The sequence below is a fragment of the Phoxinus phoxinus genome, assembly GCF_949152265.1.
Source record: "Phoxinus phoxinus genome assembly, chromosome: 3".
Taxonomy (NCBI): Eukaryota; Metazoa; Chordata; class Actinopteri; order Cypriniformes; family Leuciscidae; genus Phoxinus; species Phoxinus phoxinus.
Window position 1 is genome coordinate 14432532 of NC_136878.1, and position 17347 is coordinate 14449878.

The window sequence follows — 17347 nt, forward strand, 5'->3', positions numbered from 1 at the left end:
GCAAGAGCGCCCTCTGCTGTCACGGACTTTATTTAACATCCTATGGCAGCACAGTGGACAGTTTGTTAGTTTGTTTTCTATTAGTTAATATAAGTCTATAATGAATTATTCAGATTCTGAATTTGAAATGAGGTAGCAAACATGCAGAATTCGTATTCTAATTTGAATTTAAGGAAGTCTATTTAAAAAGAACTGGAATTAAAAATACATTTAACTGCAATAAGTAATTTGTATCTAGAAAGCATAGGATTGTTAAGACAAAGTTTGAATATGATGTCTTGACAAGTTTGAAATGTCACCTGTAAGAAACTGCATGTATTGAAATCTATAGATACTATTTTTATATCTTATAAATCTATGGAAGAACACTTAAACTCCTGTTGAATTTCCTGTTGAATTGTAAATTCCACTTCCTCTAATGCCTTTTTGATGTGGGGTGATGACAATTAAATTTTCTAACTCATAAATTGAAAAAGAGATAATTCTGAATTGCACCCCACCCTGTTTGTGACGCTTTGTGCTTGGTGAACTGTCTGAATATTTGAAAGATAACATAAAAACAAACAATACATCTTTGCTGGCTTTTAAAATTGGGGCCTGATTCAGTAAGGATGGGAAACACTTATTTAAAAGAAAAAAGACTTGTTGTCATGCATAGATGTTCATCACTTGAATGTAATGACAATTTAATTCTATTCCTGGCCCTTCCTCTGAACACTGTATTGCAGCTTTGATGCTGTAGTGTAGGCTAGTTGTGGTACTTTGTCTCTTTTACAGTATATTATATTGTGTTTTCATGCTCATAATTGCAACTTCATATCTTGCAGTTGTGACTTTATTTCTTACATTTGTTCTCACATTTGGCTCTTCAAAGAGGCATTAGACTGCTAACTGCAGTCCAAGCTACTGTTCACTAACTTCATGGAAACAAATGTTTACATGTTTGTTAGCTTTCAGTATTGTGCCTTTAATACAGTTTAGTCGGCTGGTTGCTAATCTTCTGCTCAGACTTCGGGTTAGGGTTAAGGAGGTTAGTTATAGGCTATTCACCATGTAATGAGTTTCTTAGTAAACCGAGGGAAGGCTTTTTGATTTTCTTGATTAGACATGTCATAGTAAAAGACACAGCTTACCAGTGTGGCGGGCAGGAATGTGTCACCGCATAATAAAGATCCCTTTCATGACTATGAACTATTCAAATTTTTCAATTTGCATGGAATTGCTTGTAAAAGATATTCTTTCTCACCACTAAGGAGAAAATGCTGCAGCACCTTTTAGCATGTACAGAGTTAAACATTGGCTGCATTCAAAACCTCATATACTCACGAGTAGTTAGGTAGGCCTACTTCATTTACCGGTAAATAAGTACTTGCTTTGCAACCACTAAAAAAGTATGCCTACTCTTTTATGAGGACCGTGAATTTGTACATACTACTCTTGCCACTACTGTTTTTTTGCCTACTATATAGTAAAGAAGTATGCAATACTGGATGCAGCCATTTATTGACTTGCTTTGCTTTTTAAATATAACATTTAAAACAGCGCCCCCTGCTGGTACAGAGTACAGTCTTCACTCCAGAGACAGAACTCATTCAAGTCAGAAAAGCAACAAAACAACAGAGTGGAGAACAGAGCTTCATTAGCTTTTTTTTCTCTCTCTTTTTCTTTTAAATATCCTTCTTTTAAACCCAAATTGACACAATTTTAAACCTTTTTCTCCAGAAGTTCTGTAACAATGACATCTCTGTTCTGCCAAGTTTACTTTCTCTTTTTTCCATGCTTCTGTTTTTTTTATGCACACGACCATCAACAACATGGTTTGCATTTTCTTTCCATAGTAATTAATGTTGTTTAGTTTTCCCTTGAATTAATTTAAATTTCAAATCATTGTGTAGTCTACAACGCAGAAGGCTAAAGCTTTTTTTCCCTGTTTAAAGCTTTAAAATTAAATGGTGAATGTAAATTAATGATATTATTTAGACAGATTAGTGTAACAATATACCTTACACTATCAATAAGATTATATTAATATTCTTTTTTTTCTATTATTGATATATACTAATTTATTAAAAGAAAGTCACATCATAATTTCTTATTAGTTTATGCATTGGTATTTGCTTAATTTAAAAAAAAAGAATAATAATAATATAGGCCTACAGTAAGCACATATATTTGTATTTGTTACTAACTGCTATTTGGTGTGTATTGTTACATTAATCTTAAATTAAAATGATTTGTGTGATTGCCAAAATGCCTTGCTCACAGTTTCGATTGGGCGTGTGCATGACTGAAAAGTGGTCATATCTGAATGTGTAAGTTGTTTTCTTTGTAATTTGTCCAGCGATTTCCACCAATTTGACCAATTCAGGCTGATTTGCGGACTTTTTGTGAGCATGAAAGACGGTCATCATTGCATTGACAGGCTAATCAGCCAAATCTGAAACTTTACACCAGTTGTTGCTATTGGACCATATTAATTTAGAAATGATAAGTGCTTTAAATATTATATTTAATAAATATATATATATTACACTTTACATCAAGGGCTTTTTATATATGTATTATTATTTTTTATTATTTTTTGATACTGTACATCTTCCACTGGATGGCAGTAAGTAAAATCAGTGCATGTGTTTGAGACACCACAGACCTTGTCCTGTAGGCCGCTGTGACCTTTAGTTCTTGGAACTAAAGTTGTGGAACGTCTAATGACTGCAATCAAAACTACTCAAACCTGAAGCATGAACAACAACACGAGCTGCCTGAGAAACAGCCGACGTTGCCAGCGGTGTTATAGGCTGTGCTCCTCGACTGTGCAATAAATATGAAAACTCTGACCTGTGCTTTTGTGCGGCGGTGGCAAATTTAGCTACATTGGGCTTCTCTTAAATGGAGCGGGGAAAAATAACTGGAACACAATGAGGGAAAAGAAGTTTGTCAGACTTCATTAAGTATCAAGGGAACATCGCTGAAACTGGCAACGCAAAGCGCACCGGGGCCCGTGTGCCATTAATCACGTCTGACAAGGAACCGGAGCAGGGGGCGTAGGGAGGGAGCGCAGTACGCGGGTGCCGCTGCCAGCGGCTCTGTTTATGATTACTGCGAGGGGTCCTGACTAAGCTAGCTGCCCGAAGAGGAGTGGAGCAGAAACCCAAGATCAGGAAAAAGTCAAAGCCAAGGAGCTCTCATCCAGCATTACTCCTCCTCCCTTTCAAAATGACACAGCCACCAATATGATTAGACCAGAGCGCCGACTATCCTCCAAACAATTACTAAGCATCGGAGCGGAGTTGAAAAATTGAATGGCGTAGAAAAACGGTGAGATATTGCCTTTCAAAGCTAAGTCATCAGTATATAAAGGTTCGCTCTACTTTAATTTGCCATTGTGCAGGCTTGTATAAGGGGGAGGGGTAGAGTCGGGGGAAAAAGCCTGCTGACTGCAGCTTCATCTGTGTTCTCCGTTTTGTAAGCTCTCGCAGCAAGACCGTGTCTTTCCTCCTTTCCTTGGTCTGCCACCCCAGATGCAGAAAATAAATGGGAGTGAAAGAGGAGGAGAAAAGAGGGCCTGTGACTGGTGGAGATGGAGGCCTGTGTTAAGTGCTGTGCTTGAAAGCACGTCTGGCCTCATTAGATGTCAGTTGTAACAATACTGAACTGGCAGCAAGGACTGCTGTGAGTCTCACAACCATAAATCACACTCTGACAGCTCACTGACAGGGCTGGGAACCGGCACACATGCAAACACTGACTTCTCTCTCTCTCCCTCTCCCAGCCGCACATTCTCCTTTTTCTCTGACGCACAACGTCTTTCTCTCCTGTTCTTTTCTTTCTTTCTTGCACTTAATCTGTGCACAAAATGAGCACTGCAGTTGTTTTGTTTTTCCTTCAATAAAAACATTGTGTTTTTGACACGCATGCATGTTCTTAATGTGCGTGTGAGTCTGAAGCAATGGGCAGCTCCCGCCACTGTCTGCCCGTGTCCATTAGGCTGACATGTGATGGTGTGTGTGACATTGCTGCTGAGGAAGGAAGCAAGAGAAACAAGGCCTGTGGGTCATTAATCACTACTCCCTCTGACACACACAAACAGAGCTTGCTTCTAACACACACACACACACACACACTCACACACACACACACACACACACACACACACACACACACACACACACACACACACACACACACACACACACACACACACACACACACACACACACACACACACACACAGCTGTCCTACTCTCAGCACTTCAGAAACATTGACTTCTCCACCCAGCCTTCCCACCCGTGCCCTCCATTAACTCCCTCCCATCCCACTTGTTTTCTCTCTCTGAGCTTTTTTCCTTGTCATTCTCCCTCTCTGACATGATTTATCTTCTCACAAACGTATCGAGGGATATGTTCATCTAGATATCGCTTGGAGAGTTTGGAAATGCTGGTTAACTCTCCCTTTCCTCCTTTAATTTTTCATGTCATCATTTATACTGATTGTTGGTAATTTAGCATGCTTAGGTTCTTCTTGCCATCTATACTTATAGGTCTGACTGATAGAAGCTCTTTAGTGTGTGTATTACTAGCCAGATTAATGAAAGTTGTGTTATGGGTTATCTTTCTTCTGCATCAGAATGTTCAGTGACTTCCATAGGGCTATACTGCTCTATTTAGTGTGAAGATATACAAAGGTAGATTGTTTGTGTTTGTGGCATGTGTGGTTCCAGGGAGAGGAATAGAGAACAGAACATGATGATTGTGATGGTGATGAAGGGGACGAGAGATGCACAGCCTCACATTCTCCCATGTTTAGAGAGGTTCACAGCTGTTAGCTATTTTAATGTATAGGGAGTGAATAAGAGAAAAGAGAGGTCAGAAGGAGACCATGCAGCCTAAAAAAACTGAAACAAAATAATTACAAGGAGAAAATAAAAACAACAGCAATTAGTTGTTAAAAGTTAAGTTTCCTGCTGCTCAAGGTCTGTGTTATTTTATTCTCTATCATGTTCATGGATATTGGATGTATATAAAATGTGTATGAAATTATTAAATGCTCATTCCCTCGATTTTTACATTTAGATTAACTTTGCTGTCATCTAACGCTCACTTAAATGTAAAATGTAACAAATCTTAAAATATCCATTTATCCAAATATCCTTTTTTCATATGGTAATGTTTGTAATGTTTGTTTGTTTTTTGTTTGTGAAAAAATAGCATAGACTTCTCATGTTAGCCATTTGTCTGTAAATGGCCCTAACATTAAAATAATTATTAGGTTATTTGTGCCACAATTTTGAACATTTAAAATTTTCAGTGCATCCCTATTCTGTTGAGATCTTTACATGTAATTTTCAGACTATTCTAAAAAGAATTGAGTAATGATGCAGTGGACAGTTGGATGTGGGACAAAAGAAGATGGTTCAACACTGGTAGGTTAGTGGCAAGCTAATTTTCCTCTCACATGTGGTTTGAAAAAAAAAACTGTAACCATTGAGTCTAAAGAAGACCTCCCATTACAGACCAATAGCTCTATAGTCCATACAGGAATTGTTAGCCTGTCTGCTTTCCTGATGAATAGCTTGCAGACCAATTGGTTTCCAATACTGTCAATGAGACAATGGCTAATGAATGTGTGCTCTGTGCCATTATGCCATAGAAACCTTAACCAGTAGCAGCGTGAGTGTGAGTGTGCATGTTGTAACTGCCACTCTTTAAGGTCAGCAAAGTGAAATAGTCAGGTATCAGCACTTTAGCTCCTGCCTGGAGGAAAATCATTCAGTTCTAAGGTCAGCTGTCTGACACACACACACACACACACACACACACACACACACACACACACACACACACACACACACACACACACACACACACACACACACACACACACACACACACACACACACACACACACACACACACACACACACACACACACACACACAGGGTTTGGTAAAAAATAAATGTTATGTATTAATCCAAAATAGATGAAATAATGTAAATCCTGACCTTGGCCGTTGGTCTTGTGTGCGTGGCAATGCGACGTGTGCGTTCGTGAGACACTATTAGCGGCGCAGTTCACTCCGACTCGCCCAGAAAAAGCACAAAAGTTGTGAGAAATCAAGAATAAGAAAAAAAAAAACATGAAATACAATATCTGTTTGTTCTCTGAGGTGAATTTCTTGTGTTTGTTACAACTATACATTATTATTTCTTGAGTTCCAGTCTGGAGAGATATTCAAATCAGTGAAGAAAGTACACCGATACTTTTTAGCGATTTCTAGGCATTGTATTTTATGTTGTGTATTCATTCATCTTGATTTCTCACAACTTGTGTGCTTTTTCTGGGCAAGTCGGAGTGAACTGCGGTGCTAATAGAGTCTCTTGCACAGAAGCCCAACGGCTAAAGTTAAGGAATACATTAAAGTTAAAAAATACAGTACATTAAATTTCAGTTGGTTTTTCATCAAACCCTATCGTATACCCCCAGAACACGTGGGATGTACGACACGTGTTGCATGGAATCTTTTTTTAAAGCCAGAAGCGAAAAGAAAATAATGACATACTGCATTAGAACAAAACCTAATTTTAATTTTAGGGTGAACTATCCCTTTAAGGTTTTCCATATGATTTGACTACATCAAAACAATACAGAGATCCCTTTAGCGCTGACAGGATCTGCTTTTCTTCTTACGCTAATGACTGTTACTTCACTGCAAGTCTGTTGTGTGCTATAATTATTACCATGGTTATTTATGCCATAAATCATGCGTGGTATTTGTTCAACCGCCGCAAGTTTGGCCAAAAACATCTAATGAGCATATTTGTGAGGTGAAGCCATGCAGCCTTGTTGTTTAAACTCATTAAACTCTCTAAAAAGTGCCGAAGATAAAACTGCTGTTGTGTTGACTCGTGTGCTTTCTCTTGTCTCTCTCCGTAACATCCTGTGAAGTTCTATCGCTCTGCCACACTACACGTCCTTCCACTACCTAACACCTACCCCCACCCACCCACTCATCTCACCTCACGGTGGCCTCACGCACCAGCACTGCCATTAATCAGTGGCCAGGATCATGTCTGCCAGTTAGACTAAACAAGAGCATTTGTGAGGATTTGCTCTCCCTCATTAATCATCTTGACAGTTTGAAAAACACATTTCCCCTTTAATGACTGTATTTGGATAATCAGGTCTGTTCCCCTCCCTGCCAGCTTCTCTCTCTCTCTCTCTCGCTCTTTCTTGCTCTCTGTCCCTCTCATGCCTTCGGTTTTTCCTCTCCCCAAAATGGCATTGAGAACAGCTGGGTTAGCTTACCGCCAAGACAGAGAGGGCAAGGAGACCGAGTGGTTACCATCACCGCTGCTAAAAGGGAGGGGGGCGTTGAGTCAGTAAAAATAATCACATTGCTCTGGAAAACTTTTGCTCTTACTTAAGAAACCCCTGCCGCTTCTCATAACATTAACTTGGCTGTTCTGTGGTGTATGCTCGCTCACTACCACACACACACACACACACACACACACACACACACACACACACACACTGACGGTCCATAAAATATCCTGACAGAGGCGGAAGGAAAATCTGGTGACTAGAGGCCTTGGGTAAAAGTTTCAGAGCCGTGTGGTATGTACAGGGTTGTCACATTATGAAGAAAAATGGAAGGGTGTTGACAAGAGTACTTTTATCTCTGTATATTTCATTAAACAAGACCTGACAGATGTCTATACCTTTATGTGCCCTTCGGTTTTGAATACGAGGAGGACATGTATTTAACCTTTAATAGTAGTACTATGTTTGTATGTGCAGAGTAGAAAAAGACTTTGTTTTAACATCGCTAGTTCTTTTCTGCCCAGAGTGTGTCAGGTGGCAGATTGATGCATGGTGTTTAATGGATTAGTTGACCTTTGGGTTTAACACATCGTTGTGTCATGGTCGCACCTAACATTGCCCATTGGAAGTTTATAAATGATGTCATACAGTCCACTTAAACCTGGACTGCACATGACAGCAGTGTTTAAACATTGTGACAATGTTATGCCAAGCTTGAGGCTGAGGGCAGCTGGTAAAATAAACAGTTACAAAGCTCTCCATATTCTACATGTCCTCATTGTGATGTTCACAAATGACAATATACTAGTCATTTTATTAAAGCACATTATTCTGGATTAATGTGGCCAGTTTGAATGATATGCTGATTATATATACTATTTATATATACTGACACTTTAGTGCACACAAAGCACAGTATGAACATAATGTCTAATTATGAGATCCAATGAATCAAAGTAAGTACATAATAGAAACGGAAAACATTCCCCAGCAGATGTCACTACACCATGCTGCAGAATATATTATAGAGGCCTTTTGAAATTATGACAATTTTATTTCTTAATATAGGACGAATACAGTATAAAGGCCAATTCACACCGCACAGACAAATGGCAACAAACACGTTTGTTGGGTTGTGTCAGATCAGTGTGTTACCCCTGTCGGCGTCTGTTGCCGTTGGTTGGGGTTTGTTTTCACCCGATTGAACATGTTCAATCAGCGTTTGTCAGTGTCTGTTGGGGCAGTGGGAACATGACTGTTATTTTTTCCTAAAATTCTAAATCTAACTAGTCTGTTGGTGTTTGTTGGCATTCGTCTGTGCGGTGAGAATTGGCCTTAAATGTTTATATAAAAGATCCTTTAAAAATGACTTGATGAGTGCAACTTATTTTTTACTCTTTGTTAATGTGTGCAACTTATTTTTTTACTCTTTGTGGATGTATTTTCTATTAAATTTAGGAAGTTGGGCCTCCGGGACATATTAAATGGACTGTCTTTTTTTTAAATGTTGATTTGTTTCTTGTTATTTTCGTTCTAGATATTGTTTTATTGGGAAAAAAAGAAAGATATATCATCAATATTTCTCAGATGAAAAAAAAACTTAAAAATGTATATATCTCTGCTAGAAGTAATCATGTTTTAGGAATACAGTAGAATATACAATGTTCAAAAGTTTGGTACAGTTAAATATTTTCAAAAGAAATGAATACTTATAATCAGCAAGTATGCATAAAATTAATCAAAAGTGAGTCATTTTCAAAGAAATTCCTTTTCAAATAAATTATGTTCTTTTGAACTTTCTATTAATCAAATAATCCTGAAAGAAAAGTATCACATTGTCCTCAAAAATAATAAGCAGCACTGCTGTTTTCTACACTGTAACAATAAGAAATGTTTCTTTAGCACCAGATCAGCATATTACAATGATTACATTTTCAGAATGATTTCTGATCATTGACACTGAAGACTAGAGTAATGGCTGCTGAATTATTATTATTTTTAAATAGAAAATATATACGTGAATGTTAAAAAAGAAAACATTATTTTAAATTGTAATAGCATTTCACAATATTACTCCTTTTTTTTGTATTTTTGATCAAATAAATGCTGCATTGATGAGCATAAGAGACTTCTTTCAAAAACAAAACAAATCTTAATGACTCATATGAATGCATATAGAGGAAACATTGTAGAGGAAGCATGAGGTAACTGAAACATTTTCCTAAGCAGAACAGGAAAAGGTGCTGTCACTCTGGGCATGACTCGGAATCAATCTTAACCCCACCATTCCGGTGCCAAGGCACGATTTTTCATGCGCACAATGTTCGTGACATTCGGTGCCGTGCTCCCCCAGTGCGTTTACAAATGGAATCCAGCTGTAGCGGTGGAATGCGTTATTAGTGGTTAGCCATAATTGCAACACACTCGTTTGCCTGCGTTGTCAGGCTGTCGTCACACATGCACAGGGTTTCGCTAGACAAATGGGGATGGCTAAGAGATCACTGGGCAGAGGTGCGCACCGCCACAATTTTTGTTGTTGTTGCTGGCGGATGGAGTGGTATTTTTGTGATGTGGTTGATGTGATTTAAGAGTCCCGTGGAAAGTCCTCAATGGAATTTTTTTTAGTCATGAAGCTGAAGCAGTTGTGTGATTGATTGCTTTATGAGCTTGAGGAGTGCGAGTGTGTGTGAGAAAGAGAGCGGTCTGCTCTATATCACCGTGACAAACAGTCATCAGAGTACTCATGCGGTAATTAACAGAGTGTAATGTATATGGAAGTTTGCGAAGGGAGAGAGAGAGTCTGCATTAGGCTAACATAATCAAAGAGACAACAAGAAAGTAACAGGAGAGAAGCCAGGGGAGAAAGAGGGTGTAGGTGAAGAGAGACAAGAGACAAGATCTAAACAGAGAGAGACAGCCCAAGAAAAAGAGTCGGTGAGGGAGGGGGTGATCTAACTCTCTCCCTCGCTCATTCTTTTTCAGGTTGGGGCTGTCAGGCTCGTGAGTTGCTGTGGACTTGGCGGCTAATTGAGGAGCAGCTCCACACCCTGTCGTCATTAATCACTAGGGCTGCCGGGCTGCCTGCCCGGGACACTGCTGTGATGGGCTGCAGCTCTCTCCCTCTCTCACACACACACACTCTTTCTCTCTTCAGTAGTTGACTGGACACATTGGGAAGGAGAGAGAGAGAGAGAGAGAGAGGGAGAGGGGGGGTCTTGCCCCCCCACCACCCTTCTAAGCCCAGTGGGACAGCAGAGAAAGGGAGAAAGAGATCAATCAAACAGGTGTAGCCCTGCTGAGAAGACACTGGTCAGGGACTAAATTAACTCCACACCCCCACCCACACATCCATCCAGCTCCCCTCCCCTCCACAAGCAGGCGACAGAAACAGAGTGACTGCATATTGACTCAGCTGGAGCCCGGGAGACGAGGGAGAGAAAGATAAATGGCAGGGAGAGATTGATGAGGAGAAAGACAGAGAGAAGGATAGAGCAGGAATGTGATGAACGAGTGGGAAAGGGGTGATGGCAGGATTAATCCCTCACCTTCTTATAAAACGTAAAAAGTCCTCCCCTGCATTTAACCTTGCTCTACTGGCTCTAACTAATATTTGACCCCTTATTCCCCCATTCTTCATCAAAACCCTGAATATTTACACGCTTTAATACACATTTTGTGTATTCTCATCATTTGTGCAAAAAACAAATTGCTGACTAAAGTCAATTATTTATTTTTGTTCATTGCTGTTGCATTACTTTACCTCTAGGGGCAACGTAATCCATGTTATTAAGTTTTTAATTCTCTTGGGCTGTGCCCAAATGCTTCGTAACTCCATTAAATTACTTCCTCTCTGAGTCTCACAGGAAGTCATTCAAGACTATTTCTAAAATAGGCTCTTGGCGCTGAAACTTACTTTTAGATCTGAACTTCTCTTTATGCTAAGAAAATGCAATTCTAGAGTTTAGATGCACTCTACTGCAGTTTATAAAATTTTGCCATGTGAATTTTGGTAAACTGTTTACTATTAGCAGGCCTATGTTGCGTCTTACTAAAATGTAGAGTTGGGTATTGGGAACTGGGAAACGTTTACCCGCAAGTGTTTATTCTCATCTCAGCTCTTCCTCCTCTAGTCTTGACCTCCTGGTTTCCCATAAAAGGGAACCTTATGCTGTGTCCTTGCTGGATAGCCAGAGTGAACAGAGGCGGTGGAGTGATCTATTCATTTAATGGCCCTGTCAAGTGACACCTGTGCTGCGTCCTCTCCTGTCTGAAGTGCTAATGAACTGAGAATCTGTCTGTACGTGTGAGTGTGTGTGCGCGTTTGGCTCATGCTTAACAGCATCTCCAGGAAAAAATTGTTCTGAAGAAGAGATGTACGCTCTGGCCGCTTATGCACGAGACATTAATCCTAACTTAGCCACGCAATCACATCAACAATATTGAATCTTGACCCTTTTTGTAGTACAGCATTAAGCAAGACTTTCTAAACCATAGGACACAACACACTCAGGTCAAACAATGGGGACTGCACTCCTGGGGGTCATGTCAAGCATTTGATAAATATTTCTCTATTAACAGCCTCCCATTGTCATCTTTTGCCCTTTGTCTAGCAAGGCAATCCATCAGAGTGCATTGGGAGTGAGTGCACGGCTCCCATGGGTTATTACCAGGCTATCATTGAGCTGTATTTAAGACCCAAGACTCCCTTGTGCTGAGGCAGCTCTTTACACAATGCTGCAGAGGCACAAACAAGCAGCAGTGACTAACACTGCACTTTCACATTACGAGCAGAACAGTAAACAGACAGAGGACCTTATTTTGTGTTAATAGCTTGAACTAATAGGGAACAAAACTGTCAGTAGTGTAGAAAGCTAAAGTCAAAGATTAGTTGCTCAAGTGAAGGCACAATGTTTTTTTAAATACCAACCAACTAAATAAAGAATTTTCAAATATGCGTTTATGAAAGGTCTAATTATAATATAAACCCAGAAAAAAATACATTATGCTTTTTTGTTTGTTTTTTTTTGTTATGAAAATGGACAGTGTGACTGTACAATTCTTCTTCAAAGTGTGACTTATCTAAATGTTGCTCAAAATTTAATATGGGAAAGCGAGCATGTTACTAACAGTGTAAGAAACGTACATGAAAGAGAAGCGAGGGACATCAACACATCTATAAATGTAATCAAGTATCATTTATTACACAAAATAAGACTTTGTTAAATGGATAGCGCTGCCATCACAACATAGTACTCTTATTTGAATTCTTTTCCCCTATCCACTTCCATCCCCAGCTTGCAGAGTCAGCTACAATAGAAAATATATCACATCTTTCCGTTTTATTCTTTGAACTGTACAAGTACAAAATAATCGCCAAATCATAAGGAACAAAGTAGCTGTTGACCAAGTCATGCTAATCCGTTCTCCAATAAAGAGACAGAGTTGCACAGATCTAATGCACAAAAGAAAGTGACGTTAAAAGAAGTATTTTGTGTCTGAGAGACAATATGTACGTTGTTGCAAACATTGCATTATTACAAAGTGTATGATAGGAGCAACCATATTCGTACTGTGTAAATACTGCTCCTTTGTGAAAATAATGACTGAATTTTGGCGATAAATGTTACTTCGAAACAAAAAGTCAAGCGCTCAAGTGAAAAATAAATACACACTTTTGGTAAATTGAAAAAAAAGAAGAAAAAGAAAAATTTATCAGATAAAATAAATTGAGTTCCGCATTCTCATTAGCTCTCCACCTCAAGTTCACAAGGGTTCCCTAATATCCTAATGGATATTTAGTGACCATTAATTAAACAGTCATCCAAAGCATTTTATTCCTCATTGCGAATATAACTATCCCGTGTTTTTTTGCTTCATTCTTTTTAGGGGAATCCTGCATGTTCCTGTGCTTTCCAGCGAGCTCATGCCAATATCTTTACACTGTCCTTAGACCTTTAATCACTGGTACCCAAGAGCAGAAGCTGAGCCCAGTCTCTGGCCATATAGAGCATAGGGAGAATAGTAGGGCGCTGTGGCTGGGAGTGAGTGCATAGGAAGGGAATGAGCTCCTGGCAAGTGTGCCTTTCCGTAGGGGTGATACCGTGCCAAACCTAGCCCTGGTGATCCACGCAGGGAGAGGGAACTGGGAAGGGCTCCTGGGCTGCTAGGAGGAGGCAGGTGGAGGTGGCAGGATGCAGCAGAGGAGACGGAAGGGTAGCCAGAGAGCAGCTTCCCATCCACACCTGACAGAGCCGTGTGTGTACGCAAATGGGCCAAAAGTTCCTCTGAGGTGGAGAAGCGTTTGTCACACGGGCCACCCACTGAGACCCAGTTACAGGCGTGAGGGAGTGTTTCACTGGGCAGCATGAAACCATAAGTATACAGAGGATGGGACAGAGACGTGGTGCCGCTAGAGGACAGAGAACTGGGGTGGAGGGAGTGGAGGTGATGGGTGGGATACATAAGAGGGAAGCCAGACTTGAGGGCAGATGACGGATCGTGAACGCAGGAAGAACAGTTGCTGCCCCCAAGATGGGGTGCATTGGGATAGGTGAGGCAGTATGGGTCCCTGCACAAACCCTGCATGAAAGAGGGAGGCGAAGCCCCGGTGAGAGGACTGGAGCTGGGGTGCTTTCCTGGAACACCCATCCCAGAGCCAACTAAACTAGATTTAGAGTGATCCAACCCAGGCACAAACTGAGAAGGATAGCCGGCATAGGCCCCGACAATGGAGCCGTGGTAGCCCATGGTGGAGGATGGGAGGGGAAAAACAGAGTGGCCCGGTTTGAAGGGAGACACAGGGGCGATGTGGCCCGCACCCAGACTGGGCTGAGGGGGTTGGGGGTCCGCCTTATGGTCAGGCTGAGGACTGCTAGAGGAACTGGCATTGCTGGAGTTCGCACTAGCACGTGCATGACTCGAGTTGGCGATCTGTGCAATGTCCAGACTTGATTTACTGTGGTCCGAATCTTTTTTCCCATTGCGATCGCTACCATTGCTGCTGCTGTCGTTCCCTGGGTCTGAACCTGCAGCTTTGGAGTCCATGTGGGTGGTTTGTAGATGTGCTGTTTTCTGTGACAGGGGAGACTGAGACTGCCGGTGTGTGTGTGACTGTCCTGATGTCTGCTGAGATGGAGAGCTGGCCTGTGGAGAGGGGGCATGCGGAGGTAAAGAGGGGCATGTCACAGCTGCAGAACCGCTATTTGGCACTCTGAACCCCGTTTTATCTGCTGAGCTGTTCATCCCAGCTCCATCCTTCCGGCATTCTGATCCACTTTTAGAGTAAGGCTTAAAGCTGGACTTGTCATCTACGTTCTGATGCTCCCCAGGCTTCAGGCTGGAGCTGGTAGAGCGTCCGTCCTTGTCTCCATGGCTGCTGGAGGATAGCGATCCCAGTTTAGAGGGAGGAGGATCTGGTTTTCCAATCTGTGAGCAGGTCTGGGCCAGCAATGCTAGGGGACTCTTTTTAGCATCCAGCTATGGGAACAAAAAATACATTTTAAGTAAATTTAATTTTTCTTCTCATGAACTGACAGAAATGACCAATTCTATGGAAAACCAATTATAGGGAATGTCTCCAATGATTGCAACATTGGCCACAATCTCAAAATATTACAATCATTCTGTTTATTTTTAAATTGGGTTCGAAAGTCTGACATCACCATTAAATGCTTCCGTGGAAGCTTTTGCATTTTACAATAAATTAAATAAATTGCTTTAGGTGGAATAAATGGACATTGTTGTCACTCCATATACACAAAGTACATTGTGCAGTGTTTTAAGAATTTATTAAAAAAATTAATTTCGTGTTTTTGAATTTCGAGTGATTAAGCTGGTAGATAAACGGTGGAATTTCAAGTAGCCTACGGTAAAAACGCAAGTCCGTACAGATCAGGAAATGTGAAACCATACAATGTTGCTTCACACTGGAAAACGGCCTCATCCAGATCCGGACTATCCTTTCAAATTGGTACTGAATAGCATTCAGATCCTTTTGGCGAATTTCGAATTAAATCTTTAAAACGAGGCGCGCCTGATAGAACATAATATCTGAGAAAAGATAAATCGGTAACAAATGCGCACGAGGCATGTCGATGAAATTAAACTAAAATCCTTTCGCTTAATAGAAACCCACAAACTCGGACATCCACACATATAGCCTATTTTAAATAGTAAAATGATATATATATTTGAAACAAGTAATTAACGTATGCTTTAGAAAGGAGTTACTCGTACCTCGATGCTCACTGGCGCGGAGCTGAGCGGCTGGAGATACTCTGGGTGAAGTATATGACTTGTGTGAGCGGTCAACATTTTGAGAATCCGTATAGGCAGCCTTTTTTCCTGACGTGCGGGATCACGGTACGGCAGTGAGAAGATCGAGACGGTCTGAGGTCTTAAACAGGTGGGCAAACTATCGTTGTTAATGTAACGACTTTTAAGGGTCTGCTGGTTCCGTGAAAAGACTGCAAATCCAGGAGGCAGTTCGCTCATCTGGATCGGGGCTGATCAGAGACCTGTCGAGGGAAGCGACGGGGCGGGTGTCCTTCAGTTTTCATTTAGAGATATCCAGTGTCTTCAATAAAGAGCCAAACAACATTATATCCTATTCTGCAGACAGTTAAATATCCAGTTGAAACATAAATTCTGTCTGTAGTCCAGAGAAAGAGAGCTGTTACAGTCTCTATGAAGAACGTACACTCCGTCTCCGCATCGTTCCGTTACCGAATCAGTGCTGCTTCAAACCCCCAAATGATCGCGAGTCCTTTAACTTACGCGCAAACGACGTCTTTGGAAATAAGAGAAGTTTTGTATACTTGTCGTAAAATTAAAAGAAAGAAACTACACAGCAGAACTACTGCTAAATGTCAGGTCAAATAATGGCATTCCGTTGGTCGGTGTGTGCTCTACACCCTCCGTACGCATATAGACTCTGCTCGTACTGAAGATCTGAGGGAGAACTTCAAAGCGCCCAGCCGCCGTCCAATCGCCTGCGTCTGCATTAGTAATAAGTGGGTAGGCGCAACAGAGGCGGAGACTGTCCTCTCTCCTCTGACTCGCTCCAGTCCGGACCCGCTGATCAAGCGCTTGATCGCTGTATGTCAAAACATGCAAAAACTATGGCATGACGTTTTACCATTTTTTTTAAATCTAATTTTGTTACAAGTAGCCTATTTTTGGTTGTTATTCTAATCACTAGTAGCTAATGACTAGTATCTTCAGTAGTAGCCTATTTTGTTTTAACTTTTTATTGCAGTTGCAGTAGTAACATTGCATTATATATTTGACTTTTCACTAGTGCTTATTTCTTTACTAGTCACTCCAAGTATAGGCTATACCCTATATTCTTTCTATTATGTTCTATTGTAAAAAGCTGCTCATTTTGACATTTAATTCAGTGTAGATCTGTGGTAATACATTGATTCATAAATAGGATCTATTATCTAATAATAGTACTAAAGTAATAATAGTAGCCTACTAGTATCTAAAAGTACTAAAGTAATGTATACTAGAAAGTATTGGAATAGTCACTCTGTTGGATTACTTGATTTAAGAACTTGTGACACAAAGTTAGTTTTAAAGAATAAATGTTAAAACGGCTTGTGTGCAGATATGATAGATTCTTTATAAAGTTGACAGTGATCCCAGACTCAGTAGACTCAAACAGACATATTTTGTGTAGTTCAAAAGGACATTCATAGTACTTTAATTTGTCTTTGAACAAAGGTCCAGAAATGTATTTATATGATGTATAGTCTAAAATGTATGTTATACTTAATTTCATAATTCAAATTAATGCTGATGTTAGGTTTAACTTACAACCTTAAATGTAATATGGTTGTATTAAAAGGAAAAGCTGAGAATATGGTAGCAGTTTCTTTTTTTAGGTCAAACAAGTCAAATGATACTGAGTAATACATTCATACATAATAACAGCACATGCCTAATGTGTGCGCCTCCAGTTCTGGAATGTTAATAACTTTATTGCATTATCCCATGTTACTTTGCCATTGAAGTAATTTA

General features: G+C 40.3%; 1 protein-coding gene and 1 long non-coding RNA gene across 2 annotated transcripts in view; one reads left to right on the forward strand and one right to left on the reverse strand.

The window, feature by feature from the left end:
• Nucleotides 1-17347, forward strand: part of LOC306996307 — an 85593-nt gene that overhangs the window by 1182 nt on the left and 67064 nt on the right. The gene's annotated exons all lie outside the window — the stretch shown is intronic.
• On the reverse strand, nt 12503-16307 carry znf703 (zinc finger protein 703). Its single transcript, XM_079608654.1, has 2 exons — nt 15560-16307; nt 12503-14800 (listed from the first exon to the last, which is right to left on the reverse strand). The coding sequence occupies exons 1-2, from the start codon at nt 15815-15817 to the stop codon at nt 13283-13285; spliced, it is 1776 nt and encodes a 591-aa protein (XP_079464780.1). The 5' UTR covers nt 15818-16307; the 3' UTR covers nt 12503-13282.

Excerpts from the sequence above, each read along its gene's own strand:
- znf703 (XM_079608654.1), bottom strand. The coding sequence starts at position 15,817 with ATGAGCGAACTGCCTCCTGGATTTGCAGTCTTTTCACGGAACCAGCAG. Across the intron at positions 14,801-15,559 it reads CCGCGCCAGTGAGCATCGAG|CTGGATGCTAAAAAGAGTCC; the intron begins GTACGAGTAACT and ends TTGTTCCCATAG.